The 27,477-nt window shown below is 56.2% G+C and overlaps 1 protein-coding gene across 1 annotated transcript in view; it reads right to left on the reverse strand.

The window, feature by feature from the left end:
* The window catches only part of LOC111152588 (abhydrolase domain containing 17C), a 43,512-nt gene extending 18,626 nt beyond the window's left edge, over positions 1 to 24,886 (reverse strand). The window contains 2 exon segments of the mRNA XM_022511089.1: positions 24,252 to 24,541; positions 24,543 to 24,886. Of these exon segments, the coding sequence (XP_022366797.1) occupies positions 24,252 to 24,541; positions 24,543 to 24,860 (608 nt within the window). The 5' untranslated portion in view covers positions 24,861 to 24,886.
* Between the last annotated feature and the right edge of the window lie 2,591 nt (positions 24,887 to 27,477).

The following is a 27,477-nucleotide window of genomic DNA, read 5'->3' on the forward strand; positions in this document are numbered from 1 at the left end:
TCGCTCTTTCTCAGCCGGGAGGTGTGAGCCTCAGGGGGTTCGGAGACGATGACAAAGCTGGAATCCATGGGACAACGCTAACGGAATCCTGACCTCCCTGTCCCAAAGACTCCGTGATCCTCCCCACAAACTCCCCATCTTGCCTAGATCTTTTTTTTTTTAAAGCAAAAAACAAAGGAAAACCACTCCTTAGCACGGCCCAGTGATTCTGCCATCCTCTTTCTCTTCTGCAGATAAAAGCCGTCCCTCGGGGTCATCCCAGAAGGAAAAGGCAAGGACAGAGGTCTTTTGTTGCACCATCTGTCACCTGAATAAAACCGTGACAGGTTTCCAGTTTCTATGTTTGGACAGTCAAGGGCAGGTGTTAAGGAGGTCATTGTCCCTCACGGTCCCCTGGCCCCAGCCCGTCAAGGACAGGGGATCGGGCCGGAGAATCGCCGCCGCGGGACTCAGACGCCTCCCCCATGGGCAGCCCCTGCTCTCTGCCACGCCGGGCTAAACCGAGGCCTTCAGGTGGCCTCCCCATGGCGTGTGAGCTCAAATGCTCTGTCGCGTATCAACATGATGATGCAAAAGCTATGTCCTTACGTATCATCAGCAGGAAGCCTGTCCTCGGCCGCTGAGAATGCTGCGGCCGGGGACGTGAGTGACGGAAGAGTGCCCCGCTGGCTGTGAGCAACTCCGCACGATGGGTCCCCACGCCCTCCCTGCCGGGTCCGGTGGCTTGTGCGGGGACAGAGACGCAGCTGCACACAGCATGCTCCGCCCTGGAGACAGAGCCCAGGCCTCGACCCCTCGGCCGTGTCTCTGCCCCTGCTCTTCAGCCGGCGTCTCCGACTCTCCCTGACGCGGTCACGGCTGTTCCCTAGCACGACGGGCAAGGCCGCGAGTCTCTGACCGGGGTCGTCTCGGAAACTGAGAGGTTCCACGCAGGGTGCGTGAGATGAGGTTTCCAGCAGGGACAGGTGCACACCCGGTCCCTGCTCTGATGTGAAATCGTTTTCTCACTGCAGCACCCGCCCCCCAGATGCACACGTCTGCCTCCCCCTGCCCAACCAGAACCCGGCCCGGCCACCGGGGGAGGGGAGTCCTTGCATTCTGCGGGACAGGGACTCTGGAGCCCACGGGATCCGGAGGCTAAAAGAGGCAAGGGAACAAATTAGAGTGGCCAGACGCACCTGGGGTGCTGCTAAGTCAGGGACCTGGGATCCGCTGCTGGCTGACCTCCCGTCCTTGCTCAGAGCAGGAGTGACTCTGCCCCCCAACCCCAGTGAGGCTCATCTGCTCCCATGGACCCTCCCCTGGCCCCTCCCCCAGCCCAGCTGCGACCACCACTGCGGTGACACCGGGTTCCAGCTCAGCTGGCCTGCTGGGATCCCTCCTCTTCCTAAGCCCGACGCCCCTCAGATGGTCCCAGTCTCCCAAATTCCACCCAGGATTCCAGTGGGCCTTGGGACATCCTGAACTTTCAAACGCCTTCCTTCAGCCCCAGAACGTTCCCACCAGACTATCCCTAATTCATCTGACTCCCTCTTCACATTTTACCACGGTTTGAGAGTTTCCACCAAAGCAAGACCATTCAGAAAAGGATTTTTACTACAAATTTTCAAAGTTCATCAAGAATTGTGTTTTTCATCAAAACTTGGAAAAACTGGGGCGCCTGGGGGGCTCAGTCAGTTAAGCATCTACCTTTGGCTCAGGTCATGATCTCAGGGTCGTCGGATAGAGTCCCGTGTCAGGCTCCTTGCTCAGCGGGGAGCCTGTTTCTCCTTCTTTTCCTGTGTGCTCTCTCTCTCTCTCTCTCTCAAATAAATAAATAAAATCTTTTGACAAATAGGGACGCCTGGGTGGCTCAGTTGGTTGGGTGGCTGCCTTCGGCTCAGGTCATGATCCCAGCATCCTGGGATCGAGTCCCACATCGGGGTCCTTGCTCAGCGGGGAGCCTGCTTCTTCCTCTGCCTCTGCCTGCCTGTGCTCACTCTCTCTGACAAATAAATAAAATTAAAAAAAAAAAATCTTTTGACAAATAAAGTATTAACAAATGTTTTCAATACCGTAGCTCTATTCGTATGCATTTTTATCTTCAAAAAATGCCTATTTTCACTTGTTTCTGCAACTTATTCGCATTCTTCCGATTTAAAAGAAAATGTGAAACAATATGGCCAAAATGTTTATGAAAACATTAACCCTTCATTACAATTTAATACTTGCTACTTCTTCTGCATAAAGCAAAATTTACGAGTGAGGTTATACGTTTCTGTGCCGTGGGTACCCGAGTCAAGCATCACACGGTAAACCCCCCCCCCCCGAGCTCTGTTTTGTCCTGCTGCTGTTACACCCACATGCTGGCTGCGTTCTCTCCGGGGGCTTCCCAGGAATCAGAGAGAGAGAGAGGGAGAGGGAGAGGGAGAGGGAGAGGGAAAGAAGCAGCTCACTCCTCACCCAGGGTACGAGAAGGAACACGGAGGATTTGGGTTTTGCCCTCATGGGGCTTATCCTCTCAGGCTCTGCTTCCACAGGCTGTTGTTGTCCTCACGTAAGAACGCCTGATTGTGAAGATCTGGCAGAGGCAGAGCAGGGCCTCACGCACTCCCCTCACTGGGGATCTGAAGCCCAAAGACAAGCAAATCACCTTCAGGCCACTGTCCTGGTATGTTCAATGCCCCCAAGTATTTTCAGAGGGTATCAGAGTCAGAACTGGTGATCCGTGGGCTTGGGGCCCGTGAACTCACCTTCCAAAGGGATCAGGGCCATCCCTGCCTCCTCTGGCCCCCTCTCGTCCCTGCCACTTGTTCCCACAGGCTCAGCCCTCGCAGGTCATAAAACACACGCACTGAGCCAGACCAGAGGGGCTCACTCCAGGGAAGGCGGGGTTGCACCTACTTGTGAACAAAAGCCGGGAACCCCTGGGAGGCCAAGCTCCCGAACGGTGGGGCTGGCTCTCAGTCATCTTCAGAGGGCATGGCACACAACAGCAAGACACCCTTGCGACCAGCCTCACTTCTGACCCTGACAACCTGCAAGGTGACATCACCCATTTCTTTAAACTATGGTGCCTGGAAGATGAGTCACCCAACCAGGCCGGTAGACGACAGAGTCTGGCTCTGAAGCCACGTCTCATGCCTGCCCACGAGGCTGAGCTCCTCTGCTCTGAGCCCCACGTCTCCATAGGCATGGAGCAGACCCTCTGTTCCCTGGTGGCCAGGGGAAGTCAGCAACGCAGGCGGCCTGACGACCGCACGCCTTCCCTTATGCCCTAAGGGAGGGGTCACCTGGCCTGGCCCCGTACCCCACATTCATGCCTATAAAGGACGGAGCACCAGATCAGGTGATCAGAGAAAAGTCATAGGACATGTAAAGAGATTCTACAAATTCTGAAAAAGCCCCGATCTTAGGAATCAGAGTAAATGAGGGATAGGACGCATTCTTTGACCGCCGTGCAAATGACAACAAAAACAGAAGCAATTAACCAAAGTTAAAAGAGAAAAATACAGAAAAAAACTTTTCCATACAACTCTGGAATCAAGAAATCAGAACCCCTGGGGCGCCTGGGTGGCTCAATGGGTTAAGCCGCTGCCTTCGGCTCGGGTCATGATCCCAGGGTCCTGGGATCGAGTCCCGCATCGGGCTCCTTGCTCAGTAGGGAGCCTGCTTCCCTTCCTCTCTCTCTGCCTCTCTGCCTACTTGTGCTCTTCTCTCTCTCTCTGAGAAATAAATAAATAAAATCTTAAAAAAAAAAAAAAAAAAGAAAAGAAAAGAAAAGAAATCAGAACCCCAACGACAGGCTAGGTAAAAAATAATGACGAGACCACGGGCGTTAAAAGGCAAAATAACAGCGGAATCCTCACCAACACCATCGTCGAGACCAACAAATACCCAAACAGATGACCCCATTGAACCAGAAGGTGAGAGCCAGAGTGTCACGAATATGCAGACGCCCACGGAGCAGGAACCCTTGACCTGCCACGTCCACCACCGCCCTTCCTTCTCAGACACCGTCCGAGGGAGAAAAGACCAGAAACCTCCCTCCCGAGGGTCTGTTAATTTGCAGAAATGGCAGAGAATGCTTTGTGTATACAGGAATGTGTCCGGGGTGGGTTTGGGTTGGTTAGACCCCTTCCTTCTCGCATCCCCTAGTGAACAGAACCTAGTGCCCAGGGGGCACCCGCTGCTCTGAGCGAGCCCCCAGCACGGCAGCGGCTGCGGGGGCCACACCTCCTCTGTACCTCGGTGCCGCCTCCTTCCCTTTTCGTGGCTGACTCTGGGCATTCTCCCGGAACCCAGAGGACAAACACGCAGGAGCAGGGGGTCCCGTAACTAAACTAACAAGGAAACACTGTGTGGGGTGGGACTGAGAAGACCAATCATGGACGCGTCCTAAAAACGGGGAAACGAAAGGCATGTTTCTCAATGCTTCCCCCCTCGAAACCCACTCAAAGAAGAAGGAAATTTTAAAATAATAATGCGATGATGAAAGTAAAAAAGAAAACACTCCAGAGAGCTTTGTGCTGAGGGCATGGCCCCAGCAGGGCGGCCAGCCTGTGTCTGCGGGAGGCATTTTTAAACCCCACGTCTGGCTCTGTTACGTGCTTCTGGCCTTACTGCAGCATCTCCCTTCCTATCTTCTAGATCCTTCACAACAGGACAGAAGCCGGTCAATCAGTCAAAAATCATTACATGGTACAAAAGCCAATTTCCATAGAGTTTGGATGCCCCTGGCTCATTGATGTGTTTTCTGCTTAGGACAGAAAAGAAATACATACAATATTCAGAAATATTTCATCACGAATTGTTAGAAGTTTGGCTGTTTCCAATCACATACCCACCAAGCTGCTCAGGAGTTCTGAAGCCCAGACCCAGGGCAGGGGGTGTGGGGGGCAGGGGGCTGCCCACGGGCCCGTCTCTCAGCAGCGCCCCGCGCACGCCAACCCACGGCCTGAGCCTCGAAACTTTACTTCTAGCTCAGTGTTAGCACCCGGCTTGGGGAAAAGTTGCATGTACCCCAAAGACGGACCCAAAGGCCTCGCTGGCTGGGAAAGCTTGCGGTAACCACTGGCAAGACTTGCTTCTCGGACACCTGCTAAAGGTGATGGTCTACAAGCCCTGCCTGGGACCCCGGCGTGAGCCAAGGATTCACCCTGAGCCCGAGCCAGAGACGCGGCTCCTAATCACGGAGCCACACCAATGCACAGGAAAACGAGCAGCACGGAAGACCCAGACGTGCGCCTCAGGGGGACACACAACTGTGGGCTGAGCAGTTAGGGCTTAAAGAGAAAAAAAGGGATACAAAAAAGAAACTACCCCCACGGGTCTGAGAACAAATGCCCATAAAAGGGGAACAGGATGCTCTGAGAAAAGGAAGTTGGGGTAAAAATGAACTCCGGGAGGAAGAACGACGCTCACACAGGAAATCTGGGTTAGAGGCTAGAGCACGAGGTCAGAGAGGCCTCCCGGGGTGTCCAACACACTGGACAAAGCGACGGGGACTGGGAGACGCAGGGGTGGGGGGTGCTGCGGGTCGGGATAGCGGAGGCCACGCTGGGCGGGGGCTACGCAAGCGGCCCCTGGCCTTGAGGGAAAGCCGGGCGGGTCGGGAGCAGGGAGGGGTGGTGACCGTGGCGGGCGCACTAGAGATGGGGCAGGAACGGAGCTGACGTTCCCTTCCTGAGATCGCCACGCTGCCAACGAACACCAAACAGCCCCCAGCACCCCCCAACGCTGGATGCAGCAGAAGGAAGTCAGCAGGGGAGGGTAATGGAGAAAACGCCCCGGATTTCGCAGCAGGAAGTCAGGAGGCGCTGTCCATGGTCCCCCCTGGGCGCTGGGCGGCCCGGCGGGAAGTGGGGCGACAGCTGCCTTCTGTCCCGGTCTCTTCCGTGTCATTTATCACTCTAGACACCGATTACTTGAGTCACAGTGCTCAACCCCGTCAGGAAAACGTTACTCACCTCTCGCATGGGTTTTTTTGAGTTTTCTCACCGGCGTGCTGGCCTGACTCGGCACCAATGGTGAACGTCACCGTATTTACCGAAGTGCACTCTCCAGGAGCCCCCCCGAGCCTGCTCTTTCTTCACAAAAGGAAGAGGGGGCTCCGACCCTACAGGGCACCGGGCACAACTGTCTGAGGAAACGAGACGCAGGCGTGACTCGGACGGATCCATGAAACTCCTGTCCCCTTGCTCTGCCCTTCACAGGTCAGCCCCGCCGCCGGCCCACGCCAGGTGACATCACCACAGGGGAGCGGTGCCACGGGCCTCCGAGCGCCCGCTGCTAATTTAAAGGAATTACACTGAAGAACCGGGTCTAAAAATCAAGACTGAATATTAATAAGGTCAGTGGCAAGGAGATATCGATGGGTGAAGTGCGGGGCTTGCGATTACAAGACGACGTTTAAAGTCTTCAAAGGTGGTTTCAAAGGCAATGCCACGAGGAGCCTGAGAGCTGATCTGGCAAGGGTTCATGCGAAAAAAAGAAAAAACCAAACCAAACTGGAGGGGAGGGTCTTAAAAGTAATCAAAAGCTTTCAGTGAGCTCGGAGTTGAGGAGGCAGCCCCAACTCTAGAACACCCTCCTTTCCCAGCCTACGCCACCACCCGACAACCCCCATGTCACAGTGCGCACCCCACACGGCAGTGATGCTACCAGCTGAGTGTCCTGTCGGGCCGCTGGCACCGTCACTCAGCAGGGCTCGTGAGATGACCTGAGTCTTTCACTGAAACCAGGTAGGAACTCTGCGCAGGAGCATCCTACGGTCCTCGGGAACCAAGAGAAGGAGAAGGAGGGGGTCTCCTACTCTCCTAAGTGCTCTGAAGAGAAAGGGGTCAGCAGACAAAGATTCTATTTTTTTATACATTCTTTTGAAAGATTTTATTTATTTGAGAGAGACAGAGAGAGAGAGAGAGCACATGAGCAGGAGGAGGTGGAGAGGGAGGGGGAGAAGCAGGCTCCCCGCTGAGCAGGGAGCCAGATGTGGGGCTCAATCCCAGGACCCTGAGATCATGACCTGAGCCGAAGGCAGATGCTTAACCGACTGAGCCACCCAGGCGCCCCCAAGCAAAGATTTTAACTCCAATCTTCAAGTGCGTATCTTGTCTTATTGTATCAAATGAGCGGAACATGGGAAAACAAGTACCAAACTGACGAGCAGCCTGGAGGTTGAGGCGAAGACGACAAGATCAGACGTACCAGAGCTTCGAGGGTGGTTTTTGTTTCGTTTTCTGGTTTTCGCATTTTCCTCCACCAAAGGCTCACGGGCCTCTGGCTCACAGCGGGTATGTTCAGTTACAAAGAAAAAAAAAAAAAAAGAAAGCACTTCAAGAACACATAGGAAAGGCTAGAAATAAATGTCATTTTAAAGACTGTGTGCACTTTCCTCCGTTTTCCCGGGCTGCTGTCACGGCGTGCACACGTGTCCCCACAGACACTCACGAGGGCATCAGCAACGCCAAGAAGAGAGGCCGGGCTCCAAAGCCATTGCTGGTCCCCGGCTGTGGCGATGACACATGGTCACCCCGGCGAGTCTGAGGTCACTGATGCTCACAGAGCTGGGAACACTGCTGCGACCCTCCCGGCCAGGTTAAACTCATGTGGAAAGATGGGCCCCGGATGTGATGTGCAACTCCGAGATCTAGAAAGATGGCGGAGGGTCCTCATCATTCTGACCTCCTCGGCTGGGATCATGACCCATGAAGAAGCCAGATGAAAATGCACAGAAGGGAAAGTCCCGGGTTCTTTTTCTAGGGACGTGATCTGCACATGCAAGCAGAATGCCTCGATGGACCAAAGGGGGAAAAAAACAACTTAGAAGACTTTGAAAATTGCGGTGTTATCGGGGAATTGTTTTCTGTTAACGAACTCTCAATAAACAAATCTCCCACTGCACGTGATCTCATCCTTCAGAGAGGCACGTGTGTGCAGCGGCAAGCTGTAGTCGCTGCGGAGTCGAGACCGAGGGAGACACGGGCACTCACGCTGCCCCGTGGTCAAGCCACGTGTGAAGTGCCCGTGGTACCCGCCAGGCCTGTCTCCAAAGTGTCGCTAACGCAGACCGCGTTCAGAGAGGAGGGCCGGGGTGGCAAAGGGTCCGGACGCTTATGCAAAGCATGGTCAGGAGTAGGGATGGTTCGTCTGTAAAGAAAAAGGTGATCAGGCACGAGAAGACTCTAATTCAGCCAACATTTGTGGAGGCTTCCTACCTGGCATCAGACCCTGCAGGAAACGCAGATGTGAACACGACACCACCTTCGCCCGCGGGAGTCTACCTCGTCGTGGTTCCCAGGACTGACAGATGCCACCAGAACGGCAACCAAGAATTAGGACCAACGAGGGAAAAGGGAAAGAGCTGAGCTTCACAATGGAAAATTGTTCTTCTTAGAAAGAGTCAACTGTCGCGATCTAGATAGGAACGTATTAGCCACTCAGACGACACTTGAGACAGAACAGCGGTCAGTACCCGGGAATCAGCGGCAACGATGAAGCCAGCACTCGGGCGGTTGGCGACCTGGGGCTGGAAGGGGTTGGCGGGAGCTGGGGCGAGACACGACCAGTCCTGGTAATACTGGACCTCTTAAAAACATCCGGAGACTACTGCTGTCCTTGTGTCTCTCATTTTGCTGTGGATGAGTGAGTGTGCCCGCACTGGGACCAGCGGACTCCCCCAGCCCTCGGGTCCCTTCCCCGGACCGCCTGAGTGCACGCTTCACCAGCTTCCCCAGCAAGGGGAGCACAAGAGCCCGAAGTCCACTGATGGGCACAGCACAGCTGACTACAGAAATGACCGTCCCCCTAACGTCTCTGGCTGTAGCGCAAGGACACTCAGCGTCCCGTGCGTGGGCAGATGGGGGAGGGATCGGAGATGCCTTACCCCGGGGTCCGTTCTCCCAAGAAACCAGCAGATGCTCCCAACCTCACTCTTGTACCGTCTGAGTCTTCTGACCGGAGGCTTACTGAGACCCCCGAACTTTCAAGCCTGGTAAGAACCCACGGGGAGGGTGTTCCCAAGGATTTGTCTTACTTGCTGCCTTGTGGTCGCTGAGACCAAAACATGACAAGAGCCTCGTCGGGAATTAGGTGAGAAAGCTCTTCCTGAGAAGTGCCAAGCCCTCGGCCCTAGAGCAGCGTGTCAGGATAACCATCCTACACCCTCATCCTATACCCTCGGAGCAGGCTGGAGGCCAGGAAGCCCCCTGCCATGATCAGTCAGGCTCCTGGAGGCCAAGAATGCCTTTCCTGGGTCAAGCTAAAGCACTTTGCAGTGGCTCCGTGAACATGTCGGACGGATTTTCCACTCCCCATCACAAGGGAAAAGTGGTCCAAGTTTAAATGCTCACGAGTACGACTCCGTTCCATGTTATTAAAATAGGTCATTGTGGCTCTTTAAAACCAATTTCAGGAATGACAATAAACAGAGGAATGAGAAATAAAACTCAATTACACTAAAAAAAAAAAAAAAAAGAATCAAATACGGGAGGACGGTGCTGCTGGACCATGTGAACGTGCTGCCTTGTTCACAGACGGAAAAATCACAGCAGAGCAGCCATGACAGGAGCCACTAACAGCAACAAATGAAGAGAGACAACCCTGGAAAAAGGTGTAATAATCAAAAGAAAGACACTGGAGCCTCCCACTCAGCTGCGGAACAGCCCCACGGGCCACGGGAAACCAGTCCCTCTCCCTAAACCTCCTTCTACTAACCTACCAAGTATCCGTCCCACCCTTCTCCAAGAGCTACTCTTAGGGACAGAGAGAGTGCCCCGAGGCACGACACCGTGTACAAAGCCAGCAGGTTACCAGGTCTCAACTCTTTAAAGACCACCTATGACCGGCTTCTGCATTTCTTTCCATTTCTCTGCAGTCTTTTTTTTTAAATTCATTTTGTCAGACTTACACCCAAGCTCTGCACACACACGTGCTCATCCACTGTTCATAACAAACGCCACCACATACACGACCAGCACTTCCCCCCTTTTACTGGAGAAAAAACTGAGGCCCAGAGGAACCCACAGAGGCAGGAGTGGACCCCGGGGCCGTCTGGCCACGTGGCCCTTGCCCCTGCTCTCTGCACCCCCCACCCACCGAAAGTTCCAGAGGTCAGCACACAGGCCCCTCAGCATCTCCTCCTTATCAGAATCCACAACGGGAAAGGCAGAGCAGGCACAACCACCCATCCCACTAGAAATGAATCATTTCTATTCTTCCTTTCAATTGATTTCCAAAGGTTTAGAAGACTTTTTTTTTTTTCTTTTTGGTCTTCAGAATGCTGTTAGACAAAAGTACAGAATTCCACGGGGAGGGGAGTCTCTCTCAGGGTATTCAAAGTCACCTTTTAAATGCAAATTGAAGGGGTGTTTTGTGCTGTAAAAGATCTAGCAACAATGAAAGCTTATACCCGCATAGGGCCCAGCACCTGAGATCTACCAGGCACTGAAGGGTTGGAAATTCTAAAAATTTAAATTTCTCATCGTGCTCAGATCCTGTGGTTCTAAGAAAAGAAATCCAAAAATTATTAAGTATAACAATATCAATCTAGACTTCCCACCATGTGACCTCCTTGTCAAAAAGGAGAGCATGTGTTTCTGATACATATATAGACACACACAAATCTTAAGAACAATTTAAAATAAAAGACATTGAGGGGCACCTGGGTGGCTCAGTCAGTTAAAGCCGCTGCCTTCAGCTCGGGTCATGATCCCGGGGTCCTGGGATCGAGCCCCGCATCGGGCTCTCTGCTCAGCGGGGAGCCTACTTCCCCCTCCCTCTCCGCCTGCCTCTCTGCCTACTTGTGATCTCTCTCTCAAATAAATTAATAAAATCTTTTTAAAAAATAAAATAGAATAAACATAACAGAGAGACATTGAAAAGCAATGAATCATGAACAGAAACACGAGTTCTGGTGTTTTCTCTTGGCACCCAGTGCACAGTCTTAAGCACCTTCGGAGATGCTCAGCTCCCATCACCCCGGGGGGCCATGGATGCAGAGAACATCGTCTGATTTTGGAGCCAGAGCCCCAGGGTCAGGCTGCCTGGGTCCAAGCCCCTGCTCACCTCTTAACTCTGTGTGGCCCTGGGCAAGTCACTCATCCCTCCTGGTCCTCGGTCTCCCAGTTTCTAAGATGGAAGTGACAAGAGTCCCTGCCTCACAGGTGTGGTGATCAGAATTATGTCCCACGGGAAATGTGCTCGGCACAGAGGAGACGTCCAAGCCCACACTGACACCCACCGCAAACCTGCTCTTTGTGAACAGAGAAAACAGGGCTCAAACACAGTGCATAACCCCCCCGGCCACACAGCCATGTGTGTCAGTGCCCGATGAGGAGTCCCACCTTCCAGCTCCAGACCAGTGATCCTTCTCTCTTCCGACCGTACCCCACTCATTCTAGATAAATGTGACACACCCCTGGAGCTCCTGTCTCTCCCTTCCTCCCATCCATCCATCCTTCCTTCCATCTATGCATCCAGCCATCCAGCCAGCCATCTATCTTTACAACAATGATGTTGAAAACAATGGCCAAGACTCCAGTGCCTTTCCTTTGAATACTATTTGGTATGAAATCTACTTAATGTCTCCCTTAGATCTATTCTCGCACTGCAATCCATACTCCAAAGACGGCAGACACCTAGCACAGCGTACCCAGGAAAGCCCGGGTCTGCGGCTGGCCCCCGCCACGCCCCAGTGCCGATACACGCAGCAAGAGATGGCCAGGAGACCGCACAGCTGGGATAGGGTCTGCGCGTCCACGGTGCAATGGAAGAGACCGAGAGGAGCGTAACGATAGAGTGCGGGAGGGGATGGCTGCCTCAAGTGCGGCAGAATACTGGAAACCGTCGAAGGAGGGTGATGAGAACACAGGGTTCACTTCAATATTTTATTTATCTGGTACATAACAATAAAATAAAAAAATAAATAAACATTACAGCAAAGGAAAAAACAGAGCTGGTGTGTCGGTCTCAAGGTCCCGAGGCAGTGATGGTCACGCACAGGCAGCCCGTGGGATTCCAGGTGCCCTGTCCTCCTGCTCTGCACTCTCGTCGTTACCAGCTGACAGGGAACACAAACTCCCCTAAGAACAACGACTGGGTCTTATGAAAACACGCCGGAAAGCAGTGGCCCGCAGTGTGCGCGTGGGGACAGCAAGGCCACACGCAGCAGGTGAAGGTGCCCGCACTCCCGCCCATAACCACCCAGAAGGACAGACGGGCTCCGTCTCCTCTCCGCCCTGCTGTCCCCCTGCCTGGACCAGTCCCACCGTCAGGTGTCGCTCAGGAAAACAGCTGCGTCCCGCAGAAGGCAGGCCGGGCGTGCAGCAGATGGAGGCTGCGGCAGCATCTCAGGTCCCCCCACCCCGGGGCCGGGTTACGCACTCACACGCAGCACAGCAGAGAGGACCGCCCCCCCCGCCCCCGCCGACAGCTGGGATGCACAGGGCTGCCTGAGGCCTCCATTCCCGGGATCACAGGAGACGAGCGCCCTGAGTGTGAAGCTGAAAAGAAGGCAACCTCAGGGCCCGCAGCCCCTCCTCGTGATCTACTTGTCCCACCAAGGGCCTTCCAAGCCCACGCAGGGCTCCGTGTGAGTCTGCGGAGAACCAGAGCGGGGCCCTGTCCTCAGGGCCAGACGCGGGCCCAGCTAGCCAGCAGCTCCTACTGGCAGCGACGAGGGGGGGGGGAGCAGAGATCATGACCCAGGCTCGCTAGCAAGACGCTGCAGGGGCAACAGGCCAGCGGGCACAGGAGGGACAGTCAACGGCGTGTGCGGATGTGGAAGGCTGGCCCGGGAAGGGTGCAGGGAGCCCAGGCGTTTCCTCCTTGTGAACACACGGCGGCCCTTCCTGCTGACCAGTGCTGTCCAGACAAGAACTGAGGACCCACGAGACCGCTCCTGAGAGACTCGGGGCCAAACCCTCCAACCGTGTTGTTAATGCATTACCTCTGCATTAATTACCAACAGTGTTAATGCATTACCTTTGCAGTTCGTGGTAAACGTGGAGACGAGGTGACAGGGCAAAGACCACGGAGGAAGGGGCCACGGAAGGGGCAGGTGCTACAGAGACCCCCTCCGGTCCACTTTTCGGCTCAGAGGGGAAGTCTGGGGAAAGAGGCAGGTGGGAGCCACCACACAAAGGAGACCGTGGTCGTCACCATGCCTGGTCCCACAAAGGTACTCAGGGTTCACTCCCACTGCCCACGTCCTGACGTGCTCGTCCCCACTGAGGGTCAGGCTTTCAGAAACTAGTCTCAGGACGCCAGGAGGCTTACAGCACCGAAGGGACCCAGGGAGGACAGCAGGACACAGGAGTGGGCAGCACCTCTGACGGGGGACATCCCAATGCTTGGGGTGAGACAGCCGCTCCCCGGTGTCTTGGGAGAGATCAAGGTGGGGGGCAAATCTCCAGGTACAAAGTGTGACCTGGGAGCAGCACCCAGTACCCCCTGACACCTCAGTGCCATCCCCCAGGGACAGGGCTGTCACAGGGACATTGGACCCTCCCACACAGGGTGCCTGCAGGGGCCTGGGGCTTCCCGGGTACAGGCTGAACTGGGGGGTGGACAGGGGCAGGGTTCCCCCAGGCAGATGCCTGTTCCCCCAAGTTAGCTTTTGGTTTCGTGGTTTCCTTCTTGGAAGGGACAATTGCAAAATGTACCCCGGCTTTGCTCTTGACGTCCAGGCTGTCGCCTCCTCTGTGTGTCCCCTGGGGTGGGTATCTCCAAGGCGACAGAGACAAAGCGAGACCCCTGCCTGCCTCCCCACTCGGGAGCCCCTCCAGCCCCCTGCCGCCTCGATGAGGAGTGACTCAGGCTTCCCACTTCTCCAGCCCAAACCCCAGGAGTCATCCTAGACCCTCCCCTTCCCCGCTCGACTTGGCAAACACTGGTGACCGACCTCGAAAAGAACAGCCCGGATCCCAGCACCTCGCACCAGCTCTGCCGCCGCGCAACGGCCACACCGCCACCGTCTCTAGCCTACGGTCCTGCAGTGGGTCCTCACCAGGGGGACACCGGCCTTCCATGTAGCACGGACACATCACCAAGAGCCACTGAAGCCTGTGACGTCCTGTTACTTCTGTCCCCAAGGCTCGCATTCCAAGCCACACAAGCCCAACGCAGTGGCCTATGAGGCCAGCCAGGAGCCCCCCCACACCCGGTGACCCCATCCGGGTTCCCACCGCCTCCACCGGGCACCTCACTGGCCCTGCTCCAGCCACACCAACGTCCGGGATGCTCTGTGAACTCAGGACCTTTGTCCCCTGTCCCTTCCTGCATGGAGCCACAGGGTTAGCCCCTCACTGCTTTAGGCCTGATGTCATTTTCGAGATGAAGCCCACTGTCACCTTTTCAAAGGGCCTGCACACGCCCACTTTCTTATTGCCACCGGCCGACTCTCTCCGACATTCTTCTCCTGTCTCAGTAACACTGATCATATTATCCTCAAACACTGTTTACATAATTACTGGGATGACTGTTTTCCCTGGGCATGTGCCCCCTGTGAGGGAAAGCTTCAGCCAGCGGGGATTTTGTGTGTGTTTTGTTCAGGAAGCACGTCTGGCCCATGGCAGGCCCTTAATACACTTGTTAAACAAACAGACCCAACAGGATATGAGATTGAGTCAGAAAAGGATACTTCATAATCCGAAGGCCTGGCCGGGGAGCGTTGCTGGAAACGACAGGTATGAGGTGTGGCTGCGGACGGGGACCAGGGACGGGCACCAGGGACGGGCACAGGGTGGTGCAGGGGAGTGTCAGCCAGGGAAGGGACGGGCAGCCAGGAAGCAGGGGTGAGGAACAGGACGCAGGGAGGTCGGCCTGGGCAGGGCAACCAAGGAAACCAGGATCCAGGTGTGCAAACTGACGTGGCTGGCCAGACGTGCGGACGGACAGGAGGACCCAGAGAGGAGCCTGCAGCTGCGCCCCGGAGACAAGGAAGCGTGACGGGTCAGCCCGAGGCCGGACTTTGAGCTCTCGCAGGGCTGGAGCCCCAAGCCGGCGAGCCCCTGCTGAGCTTCGGGGACAGAGGCAGAGACCCGAAACCCTCCCCAGCGAGAGCACAGCCCAACCACCCTCCTCCCTCGCTTAGGACCATGGTCATTCTGGGGTTTTCTTGACGTTTTCATAGGAAAAACCAATGTCTTCCAATGAATCACATGACAGCATGCTCGTTTGAAAAACGATTTCCTCCAGCCCCGTTATGTAACACAAAACACGCACAGAGTTCATTAACATGTGAGCGGTCCTTTCCTTCTATACACGTATGAAAACTAAAGTGATACCAACACCAGTTGATATGGGTACAACCGAGAAGAGGGCATCTGTGAAATACCCTTGAGTCATTCATGACAATAGGGAGGGACCAAAATATTCAAGTTAAACTAGCATACACACCCCTCGTGCCGGTATGACGGACCTTTGCAGGCAAGGTAATTGTACTACTACACGCGGCTTGGTTCCGCCCGTGACAATCACTAAAAATAGTTTTGAGAAAGTTGGAATTCTCATTGGATTCCCGGCCATAATAACAGAGAGGTGAGCCAGCAGCTAGAATTAACGTCCGGAAGCTCGCACCACGGATGTATCCTGAGTACAGGCTCGCCTGACATTCTCCCCCCAGCCTAGCTGCCCGGATTTCATCTGAACGACCCAAAAACGTAAACCAGAGGAGGAAGCGAATAATCAGCACCAGGATCCCTCTGCGCCCCCTTTGTATTTGAAAATTAAAGCCGCGCTGTTAACCAGTAATCTGGAGGTTGGGCTCTGCTCTGTGATTCAGCAGGCAGCCAGTCACTGAGCCGTCCGAAGCTGAATGACCAAGGCTTTCTGGAAGGACGGTTTCCAGTTTCACCACGGTGCCTCGGTCCTCGAGCACTCTGAAGGGAATCGATCGTGTGGAAGTTATCAATGAGCTCCACGGCGCAGAGCCTTGAAAGCCCAACAGGACTCGGAGGCCAGAGGCATCATGGGAGCATTCATATTTTAGAAGGAAGTGTGTGATTCAGGTCCCTAGGCCGACTTGAAGAAAAGGGAAGGGTAAGTACCTACTGAAGGTCATCGCGTTAGCCAACAGCTACCAGCGCGTGTCCTGAGTGGTGGGCAGGGACTGGGTTTCACCTTCTCCTCCTCCCATCCCTGACGCGACGCCCCAAGAAGTCTCCTGCCAGACCGCACGGCCCGCGCCCTCGAGCAAGGCCTGCAAAGGGCACGGAGGAGGGAGGCAGTGGGGGGGCGTGGATTACAGGTATTTCCTCTCCTTTTAAGTTCTCCTCTGGGCACATAAGCACCTTGGCAGATGAAGTACCCCCCGATTTAAAACACCAGCACACACTGCTCCCCAGGGCGAAACTGGGAGACGCGGAGGAGAGAATCCAGACGGCCTCTGCGCTGCAGCGGCACACACAGCCTCCCCCTGTCTGCGGCGTCCAGGTCCTGGCGCTCAGCCGCAGTCGGGACCAGTGATCCTCCTTCTGACACGTCATCCGGTCACCAGCAGCCCGACACCACGTCCCCACACCTCCGTCACCCCCTCACGCCGTCTCATCATGTCAGGAGGGTGAGCGCGGCATAGCACGGTAGTCTGAGCAGGAGAACACGTCCACGGCACCTTCATCACTGTGTAATGCTCGGACGGTCCCACTGTATTATGCGTCCTTGTTGTCCCCTCCCTTGGGGCCTCATTTACATGCTGATCACAGGTACGTGTGCCTGAGGAAAAGCCTGGCAGCGCAGGTTTGGTGTGATGTCTTGGAACAAACCTCCCACGGATAAAGGGGGGGCAGGGGGGAGGCCTGCACAACCGAGTCATCTCTGCTGTTCTCTGCGCCCACACCCACCGAGCCAGGCCGGCCCCACGTGCTGCTCGCGTCCTCAGAGAGCGGGGAAGGACGTGGGATCTCTAACAGTCTTTCGGATCTAAGTGCCTGGCCATCAGTGTGAGCTGAACATGTGCCCATGGCAGCTCGAATCATGTTAGTCGCGATCGGGAACAAACAGCCCCCTTGCAGTGCTCCTGCCGTGTGGGGGGCACTGGGCTCACACACCTCACATGGGGGCCGCCCCCATGAGCAGGACCGTCATGACCAGACCTGAGGTCCACGCAGGTTAGGAGGCCTGCCCGAGGCCCAGCAGCTAAAAGCAACTCGGGCAGGATCTCGGGTCGGCTTGACTCCCAGACCCCTGCCCTTCGCCACAGAAGCACCAGAGGAAAGCTCAGACTCGCAGGAATGTTCCTCGCCAGGTCGCCCTTGAGACAACCTTGCTGTGTTGCTCTGACAGAAGGGCCAGGAATCAGTTCGGCTGTAAATCAGCCAAATGAAGAGATAGTTCACCAAGTGGTCTCCCACTGGAGACCTCTGGCTGGAGCGGTGCAGGCGCCACACGGGCACGCTTGCACCCGTGTCCCCTGCGGCCCCCACCCAGCCTGCCCACAGCCAGGTCCACGGCCCCGGCCCCCGGCCACCAGCTGCCAGCCATTCCAGGGGTTGGCCGTGGGCTGCAGGGCAGGAGAGGTAAGGGCCAGGGAAGGGGAGGCCTGGTTCCCCATGGCCAGTCGCCACGGGAGCCCACACAGGTGGTCACAGAAAAACAGCGGCGTTGCTGCCCTACTGACCTGTTTTAAGGAATCAACTGTGGGCTCTTCTGCAAAGCCTATGCCCTTCGGTCAGAGCGAGGCTCGTCGAGGCCGGAGCTCCGTGGACAAGCCTCGCCACCCCTGCAGCCAGAGCCCCCCCCTCAGCGCTGGGGGGAATGGACGCACCAGGGCCCAGCCCCTCCCCTAGGATGTGCCTCGGGCAAGGGGACATGAGGGACTGGAAGGAGTGCCGGAATCAGAACGAATTTCCCTCGCCGCAGAGGTTCTGTGCTCATCTAACGTCGGTTAACTCAATCTCTCGGGCACCGGGATGACTGTCAGTGGAGCGTCTACCTTCGACTCAGGTCATCCTGGGATCCTGGGATCAAGCCCCGCATCCAGCTCCCTGTTTGGCAGGAAGCCTGCTTCTCCCTCTCCCCCTGCTTATGTTCCCTCTCTCACTGTGTCTGTCAAATAAATAAATAAAATCTTTAAAAAAAAAATTCAATCTCTTAGACAAATCAGGAAGCCTATTATTTAAAGCAATCCTGAAAAAAAAAAAAAGCCATTCGGATCGCCAGCTAATGATCTCCTAAGTGTCTCTGCGCTGAGAGTTTGGGTCCCTGCGAGCAAGGCCTCCTCAAGTGGAGATTCATCGTCTCACCACGAGCTGAAGCAAAATACCACGGGGAAGGCTGGTGTGCGGACGCCAGGCCCCAGGGGCTCCCGTGGGGTTCCCAGACAGGGCAGAGGAGCAGAGGAGCCGACGGGGCAGGAGAGAAGAGAGCGTGCCGTCAGTCCCCTCAGGGGACATCCTTGAAGTGACTTCTCCAGAAAGCAAAAAGGGAGAAAAGTCCACTTCCACCGGTGGGTCGGGCCCCAAGCCCAGGGCTCCACGCCCAGCCTCCAAGGGTCCCGGGACAAACACGGATGCGTCTGGAAGGCGCGCTCACCCCTCCACACAGAAGCACGCATGAGTCCGTCTGGTGGGTCACCCTTGGAACGGAAGCGTGGAGGAGCCATCAACGTGGAGAAGGAGCCACGAGCATGGAGAAAGAGCCATGAACCATGGATCCAGAAGCTCAGAGTCCGCAGGGGCTGGAGAGGAACGCTGAGCCACAGGGACACCCCCCAATGGCCGGGGTCAGCACACGCGCTCCGAGGGTCGGGGGCGGGCCGGGGAGACACTGTGCGGACCCCCAAAACACATTCGCCCACATCGGCTTCAGCGAGTGGACTCCGAGCGCTGTACTCTCCCGAATGGGATATTCCCACACCGGCCACCTTCAATTCCAGGCCAACACGCTGTTCCCTTCCTGGAAACAGCACCGTGCCTGGCCCTTGTGTCAACCACTCTCCATACCACATTCCGTTCCCTTCATCCCCTGGCCATCAGACCCAGGTAGGAATCCTAAGTGGCCTTCCCTTAACGGCACCGTCGTATTCCCTCTGAGAACACAGGGAGCAGACAAGTCAGGTCTGTAACTTCGCCTTCCCAGGGAAAGGAGCTGCTTCGCTCCCCCAGGAGAAACCCACCCTGAGAGTCAGAACACCATTCACAGCCAACAGACGGGGCCACCCGAGAACACCTGCTACGGCCTTCCTGGGACTTACGAGTTGTCCAGTTATGGGTCCTGCGAATCCAAGACACAGAACTTATAAAACAGCAGCACAGGGTTACGTGTTCAGAATGTTTCTAGAAGCTCTCTCTCTCCTCTCCACCATCACCGCGGTGTGGGCGGACCCTCACCATGTCTTCTCACAGGATCTCCAGGATCAGGAGATTCCTGGCCAGGAAACCAAAGTGGGGCCGCCCCATTGCCCAGGGGAAGCGGATGAGAACCGGTACCTGAATCGCAGGCAGCTCCGAGGAGGCGGGCGAGGAGAACCGAGCCGGGCCCATACGGGACGGCACAGGAGCTGGCACACATATTTGCACCCTCACTAGAGCCCCACGTTCCTATCCCATCATTCTGCAACATCCCTACTCCACTCCCTAAACAACTCCTACACAATGGACAGGTTTCACTGGGGGAAATGGTTTTTCTCTGTTACTGTGCCTCCGCACTGGTGGGTTGGTTCAGTAATACATGGGGGAGACCTTACGGCTGAAAAAAAAAAAAGTCTCCAAAATCAAGTCCATCCTTTCACAAAATAGAAAAAGAAGGAAGCAGGCAAGAGTTGGGGATTAGCGATGCTCCAGGGGGATGTCCCCCAGTGTCCGCCAGGAGCACGTGCCCGCTGGGCTAATGGAAAACGGCTGCTGGCAAAGGGAATGAATGAGTGAACGACAAACTGTCTTCGGTAACTTGCCTGTGGCACTGAGGCACCAAAAGTCATTTCTCTTTGTCTCTGCGTTTGCTTTCTCTGATCGAGTCCTTATTTCTGTCACTGAATGCCTTGCCCTTCCAGTCTCTGTAACAAACAGAAGGCTGGGACAACTTCTGCGGACAGACAGCCCCGGCAAGCTCCGGTGATAACGGAGTCCCAGATGCCGTCTCTCCTCTTCTAGATTGAAGTGTTCCAGCCAGAATTCTCGCCACCCATCTTCCACCTCGTTCTCCGGGTTGTTTGCTTGCAAATTGGCTCGATTCACACCTTCTCGAATCCCGGGGCCCACCGCGCCGTCTGCAGCTGCTCCCGTCCGAGAGGACCCCCGAGGACCTGCACCGAGGGGCTTAACCTGCCTGCTCCCACCGTAACCAACAGGCAGCTCGTCCCACATGGAGCAAATTAACCACTTCCCCAGCTCAAGTTACCATGCCACCTCCCGAGAAGGCTGCACTGCTCTTCAGCGTTCCTCCATGGACATTTCCAGGGGATTCCCACCCATTCCCTCAAGGGCTCATGTTCACGACATGTTTATAGATGCAAGGCATGTCCTAACCTTCAAGCTTTCACTGGGGCTCCGGCTCTCACTTGTAGAGAACCTCTCCCTGTTCCCACACCAGCTGCGGGGGGACTAGATATTCACGTCCCCGCTGGCAGAGTCCCATGCTGAAACGCAGACCCCCGAATGCCGGAATCGAGAGGTGGGGCCTCTGGCAGGTGGTCAGATCCAGAGGGTGGAACCTTTCCAGGGTGTTAGTGCCCTTAGAAAAGCAGCCCAAGAATGCCCCCGGGGTCCCTTCTGCCGAGTGCGGACGCCATGAGAAGCCAGCAGTCTGCAGTCGGGAAGAGGGTCCTCACGCGACCCCGACCTCGCAGGTGTCCTGACCTCAGACGCCCCGCCTCCGGAACCCTGAGGTTCCCATCTCTGTTGTCCGAGGACCCCCAGGCTATGGCGCCTCCGCGAAGCAGCTGAGCGGAGTCGAACGCGCTCACTTCTCCCAGCCCCGGCCCCTCACACCTGCTCCTATCCCACACCTTCTCTAACAGTTTTTAAAAAGGCTTGAAATAATCCTCTACCGGCCAACAAGCAAAGAACACCCTTCTCGCCTTTGCGTTTGTTTACTTCCTCCCCAAAGCTCCATTGGGACTGCTTGGCCACTTGGCCACTCCTCACCGACAGGACCCGCTCCATCCCCAGGCACGTGGGTAGCTGGCACCAGGGGCAGGGTCCGAGCGGGAAGTCCGCCCGGGGCTGCGGCAGACGGTGAGGGGGGGGTGCAGATGAAGAGGACAGCAAGGGAGGGCGTCCGCGGCCCCAACAGAAGCTTCACTGTGCGTAGAACAAGCACAGAATGCATACAAAGTGGCTGGGACCTCAGGCCGATACATTGTAGACCCTCCCTGATCCGGTCTGTGCTCACGCCCACAGATAGCAGAACTCGGGAGGTGCGATAAGACCCAACTCTTGTTTCTAAGAGTCCGACTTAGGAAAAACTAAATTTATCTCATTTGTGGACTTCTGGGCCGTCCCTACGTGCAATTCATTAAATACTTGACGCGTACCCATTACCCATTATCTCAGGGCACTGCTGGGTACAGAGAAGACACAGAGTCCCTGCCTCCAGGGAGCTTCAGCTTAGCCAGAAAGACCATTCAACAGCAGGACATAGTGAAAGAGCATGAAACACGCTGGCCAAGGGGCCGGGTACCAGGTGCCAGGAGCACAGAGTGTCCGAATCTGCAGCCGGTCAGGACCAGGTGCTTCGGACGCCGAAGGGCACGCGCCAGAGGCTAGAGGTGAAGGTGAGGAGGGAGGCGGGATGCAGGCTGAGTAGAGACAGAGTGCAGGACGAGGCAGGCTGTGCCATCGGGACCGTGAGCCATGTGGTGACCAGGAGGTCGGAAGAGAGATCCCCAACGAAGACATGGAGGGAAGGAGGTGGAAAAGGGGGTCAGGCCCAGCCACGCCATGGGACCTGCGGCGGATGACTCTCTGTCTTGGCAAGGACCTGAGCAAAGCTGAGAATGGGCGAAGCAGAGGACACCTTCCACGCAAGGCGAAGGCAGGAGAGCCAGAGAGAACATGAGTCGGCTGGAGGAAGGCAGTGAGGGGACGGCCCGGCTTCGGAATCGGGGGGCTCCCGAGTCACTAGAGTAACTGACACAGAGAATGCACCTCCTGGGAGGTCTGACACACAGGACTCCATGGTGCAGCGGGCGGTGTGGAACCCGCGGCCTGGAGACCTGCCGCCGGCCCACCGTGAAAGAGCCTTCACTGGGCCTCGGGCAGATGAGGTGGGCGCCCGAGAGCAGAGTTCCGAAGTTAGGAAATACATTCCGTGGCCAGCAATCTGCATTTTTCTTCTTTTTAAAAAATATTAAATAGACTATATTATGCCATGCACATTGCCCGTGGAAAAAACAGTGGTTTGTGAAACATGTGCTTCGGCCACAGACATGTGCAGAGGGATATGACGTATACGTGTGTGCCTGATCGACTCATGACCTGTATGTGTGACCATGAGGTCACCTACCAGATCGCTGAAAAGCACAGGGCAAGCCAGTCTGCAAGTTTCTAAGTTCTAAGACGTTCATGGTAGCCTTTAAATTCTACCCCACTTTACAAAGGTGTGAATCCGTCTAGATATGAATTCTGCTGTAAAATTAAACAAATGGTAGGCTCAATTCAGCTCTATCATCAGATGTGCCAAAATTGAATCGAACTGTTGATCCAGAGACAATACCCTTAAACTAAGTATGACAAGAGTCTCCAGGAAATGACAACACCGTGCCTACTCTGTAGCACAGCCACACCTGGACATCCAGGCCAAAGGGCCAGCCTCCTGTCTGACAGGCTTTCGTTCTCAGGTAGTTATGCACACACAGGAACAATGGTCTACAGAAATTCTCACATCTTGGAACTCAAAGTAGGATTTTGATGGTTCATTTTTAAAAGATTTAATGCTGACCCTTATTCTTAACACCTTTATGAACAGTACACTGCGGCAACGTACTGATCGTGTAGGACACAGAGTTTTGAAACCCTTTACTGGAACAGGCAGCTTTCGACGGCTTGTGGCTCCTGACTCAGTAGATCTGTACGTGATACACGTCCTCATCTGCCACTTTCGAGAAAGCATCCTCCCAATAAACTCCTTCAGGATTCCAAGAGAACACAGACAATATGTATTAAATCCCAAAACCGTCCTGGGGGACGAGGCATTTTCCCCGAAACGCAAAGGGTAATTTGGGAACATTCACATTGGCGATCCGCGTAAGCCAAGCAACACATTTTGGGCAAAACCACGTAAGTGCCCGTTGCCAGAATCGTGCCAACTGCACTTAACCTGAGGACTCTTTTAACGGGAGCGATCAGACGGCATTATAGACGTGATCTCAAGTCTTTACCCCATCACTGCTCTGGGGTAGGTGGGGGAGAGTCACAAACACCCACAAGGAGCACAAACAGGTGGCGTGACTTGCGCACTTGCCAGGCGTGTTTCTAAGACGAGAAGAAAACTCCAGTTTTCTGACCCAGGAACCAGGTCCGCCATTTGGGCCTGGAACATCCGAGGCGCTCCCTCCATAAACACTTTCCAGTCCTGTAAAGGCTAATTCAAGGTCAAGCGAGTCGCCAGACCCTACCAGGTAAGATTCAAACTCATCTTGGGCTTGTTCCTGAGGCTCTGTGGGAGGTGCAGGGGACAGCCACCAGCTAGCTTCCTGTCCACACAGTGCCGGGGACTCTGCCCCTCCCCCCCCAGAAGACAAACTCCACACCAGGCACCCCTCCAGCTGCCTCCGGGGCTGCCCACCCATGGCCCCTCGGAGCCCTTTACAAGGGGGGGTTGGAAAGTCATGTCCTTTTGCCCCCGGATTATACACGAGAGGAGCCCGAGGTCGAGAGGCTGTGCCTGCCCAAGGTCACTTCAGTCGGAGGCCCGTGAGGCTCTGGCCGCGGCTCACAGAAACTCAGCGCAAACCAAGTTGCTTCTGCCCAACACTTGAGCCGCCCCCACGCCTCCGCCGGTGGGGACCAGAGCCACAAAAGACCCAGCCGGTGGGCCGGTGGCACCCAGGCCTGACTGAACAGGCAAATCCCCGAGTCTGAGCTCACCAGGAACCTGCGGGCTGGTGGGATTTGGAAAGGGGGTGGGAGAAGGCCGGGGATGGAGGAGAAGAGCGAATCCACGGGGGCCCGGGGGCGGGGGGGTCCCACTCTGCCGGCGCACAGCCCTGGAGAGGAAGGACACCTCTCTCCGCGCCGCCCCCCAGGGGACCCCTGCCCGCCTCCCCTTACCCCATCACGCGGCCGCAGGCCGGGCCTGGCGACCCCCACCCCCCACCGCCCTCCGCTCCGGCTCACCGCGTGCGCAGCGCCTGCCAGGCGGCGTCGATGTCGGCGTACAGGTTCTTCTCGGAGGGCTTGCCCGAGCTGACGCCGTAGCCCGAGTAGTCGTAGGAGAAGATGTTGCAGTTGATGCGCGAGCCGAGGCCGATGTAGAAGCTGCACATCTGGCCCAGGTCCACGGCGTTGCCGTGCGAGAAGAGCAGCGTGTAGCGGCTGGAGGGCGCGCAGCGCACGAACATGCAGCCGAGCCGGTTGTCCCGGGCGGTGCGCGAGAAGAAGACCTCGACGGCGTCCAGCTCGCGCTGCGGAGTACTGCCAGTCGGCGCGCTCGCTCAGGTGCAGGCTGCACGCGCCGGGCCCCGCGCCCGCGCCCTCCTCGGGCTGCTGCGGCGCCGGCTGGGCCGCGGCGGCGGCGGCGGCGGTGGCGGTGGCGGCCGCGGCGGTGGCGGCGGCGGGGGCCGGGGCGCCGGGGCCGCGCTGCTCGGGCGCCAGCACCGTGTAGGTGGGCTCGGGCGGCAGGAAGGCCAGCTTGGCGGCGATGCGGCTCGGGCAGGGCGGGCAGCAGAAGAGCCAGCACAGCTCGCCCAGCGAGAAGCCGTTCATCCTGGGGCCTGGCTCGGGCATCGGGGCGGCCGGGAGCCCCGCCGCCGGAGGCCGGGCGGGCGCGGGCGAGGACGCGGGCGGGCGAGCGCGGAGGGCGGCTGCGGCCCGCCCGGCCGGCGGCAGGAGGCGGGAGGCGGGGCGGGGAGGCCGGGAGGCGGGGCCGGGGCCCGGCGGGCGCGGCGCTCGGAGCCGGGGCGGGTCAGCGGCGGCCCCGCGGCCGGGGCGAGGCGCGGGCGGCCGGGGCCCGCGCGCGGCACACAAAGCCGGCGGCGGCGGCCATGGCTCCAGCGCGCCGCCCCCGCCCCCGCGCGCCCGCCGCCGCCACTTCCGGGTCCGCGCGCCGGCGCCCCCGCGGGGACTCGGCGCGGGGCCGGGCACCTGGGCGGGGCTCCCCGCCGCCCCCTCCCTCCGCGGGCGCGGGCACCTGCCGGGCCAGGGGAGCGCGCGCCCGTCCCCGGGACGCCCAAGGCCCCAGAGGAGCCGCGTGTCCCCGGGACGCCCCTGCTCCCTGGTCTGCACCCCCGCAGCTGGGCCGACCCCACGAGGGAGCGTGGAGGGGACGCGGGCACCTGCTCGGTCAGGGGAGCCCGCGCCCGTCCCCGGGACGCACAAGGCCCCAGAGGAGCCGCGTGTCCCCAGGACGCCCCTGCCTCCTTCGGAGTCTGTATGGGGGCAGCTGGGCCATTCCCCGGAAGGGACGTTGCAAGGGCCGAGCGCATCTTCCCGCAACGCTCCTCTCTCCCTTCTCCAAATCCAAGTTCGGTCGCGGATGGGGGTTCTTGGGGACCGACGGAAGATCACATTAATGCGTGGAAGAGCGTGGACACACACCCAAATCCTCGCTTTGGGGGTCTGCGCTTTCTGAACCCGCCCTTCCTCACGTCTCTGCACCGTGGGGCGCCGCTGCTTGAGGAACGGAACAGTCCGCGCGGGGGTCCCCGTTACAGGAGGCCGTTTCTGCACACGGAGCAACCCTGTTACCTTCCTCGGGGCGTGATTGGGCCTTTAGGGCGTCCCTGTGTCTTCAGGAGTAGACAGGGTCGCTCCTCCCAGTGTACGGTGCGAGGTTGTCCTCTCTGGTCCCGCGCGCTGCGCACTGTCTAGTGTCCAGCACAGGGCTAGTTTCTCTAGACTTGTCTTGGGTCCAAGACATTTAACTAATCTGCATCATGAAATATTTGTTATAATGACGTAAATCCACTGTAATCCTGGCATTCACCTTTAAGTGACTTTTTTTTTTTTTCAAGTATAACTCCCAGTGTTCTGTAACCGAGCATATTCTAGTGCCCATGTCCCCGAGATCTCTATATTTCCTTTTTGCCTCCTGATTTGGCAGCCGAACTCCCTTTGAGGAATTGACAGGAGATCCCCTTCCCTGTGACAGACAAGGCAGCTGGCAGCATCGCCAGGCTGGGCCGCTTGTTCTAACTAACAGACGTCCTGAGAATGTTAACTTTTGCTGTGGCTTTTGAAGGAGGAGTGTTTCTGAGCACCCTCATCTAGACGAATTTGCTCTTCAGATCCCAAGAACCCTCAGGACCCGGCTTTAAGAGACCATTTCTTCACGGAAACAATCTCGGTCGTTTCGGAATGATCCAAAAACTTAGAGGAAACCTGGTTGGTAAATCTTGCAGACAAAGTATCTCTGAGTGTATTTTAAAGCGACTCACCCTTGGTGACTTTGTACCTAAAACCAGAATTTTAGCTTCACAAGATTGGGTTCCCTTCTTTAAAAAGGTTTATCACTCAGTAAGCTTCTGTGTACTTTCCTTAGGTATGTACTTAGTTTCTTGTATTCAATTCTCGTGTATATGTATGTAATATTTTTTGTGCTCACAACACCCAAGATTTTTTGTGCAACAGTTACAAAGATGAGTAAAACAATCCCTTCTCTCGAGTACCTTACAATCTAATTAGAGCCTTGGGAGAAGGTTCAGAACAGTTTTTCACATGCCTTTAAAGAAAAAAAAAAAATCAACTCCCCATAAAAGCTAAGGAGAACTGGTCTGGGGAACCCAAAGGGAGCCAAGACCCAGCCCCCTGACCTCAAGAAGCTTCAAGATTGCATCCTCCTAAAGCATCCAGGACTGGTCTCCTGAACAATATTCCCAGTTGCTGAATGTGTGGGTTTGTTATTTAATTGGCCCTTTTCACGCCCAACTTTTCCTGAACTTTTCTTCTGTTTTAATCCGCCTTTCGTCGAGTCGCTCAAGATCTAACTCAGTTTATAAAAGTAAAACTGTGTCAACCATGTAGGGGAGAATGATCATTTTTTATTGGTCATAAGCAAAGGATACTCATGCTTAAAAAGTGAATCTGGTTGTTCAAATGGACAATAAAAGAAATCTAAAATGTATTGCCTGTTTTACTTTTCATTTAGGAGTGGATGCCCTGTGAAGGCAAGGATCGTGCTTATTGTGGTCGCCACTGCTCCCCGTCTCCCATCCTATGCCTGGCAGAGAGAAAATGCTCTGTAAATATTAATTATCTCGATAAATTAAAGAATGAATGGGTGATATGATGAGTGCACTGAGAGACAAGCCGTGTCTTCTGGCTTGTGTGTTACTACTGTCAGAGTACAGGCTTTGAGGAAGATAAGAGCAATCTGTAGCCAACACCCACCACAATGTGTTTCTAG

The sequence above is a fragment of the Enhydra lutris genome, unplaced genomic scaffold (genome assembly GCF_002288905.1).
Source record: "Enhydra lutris kenyoni isolate GAN:26980312 unplaced genomic scaffold, ASM228890v2 scaffoldscaffold29, whole genome shotgun sequence".
NCBI lineage: Eukaryota > Metazoa > Chordata > Mammalia > Carnivora > Mustelidae > Enhydra > Enhydra lutris.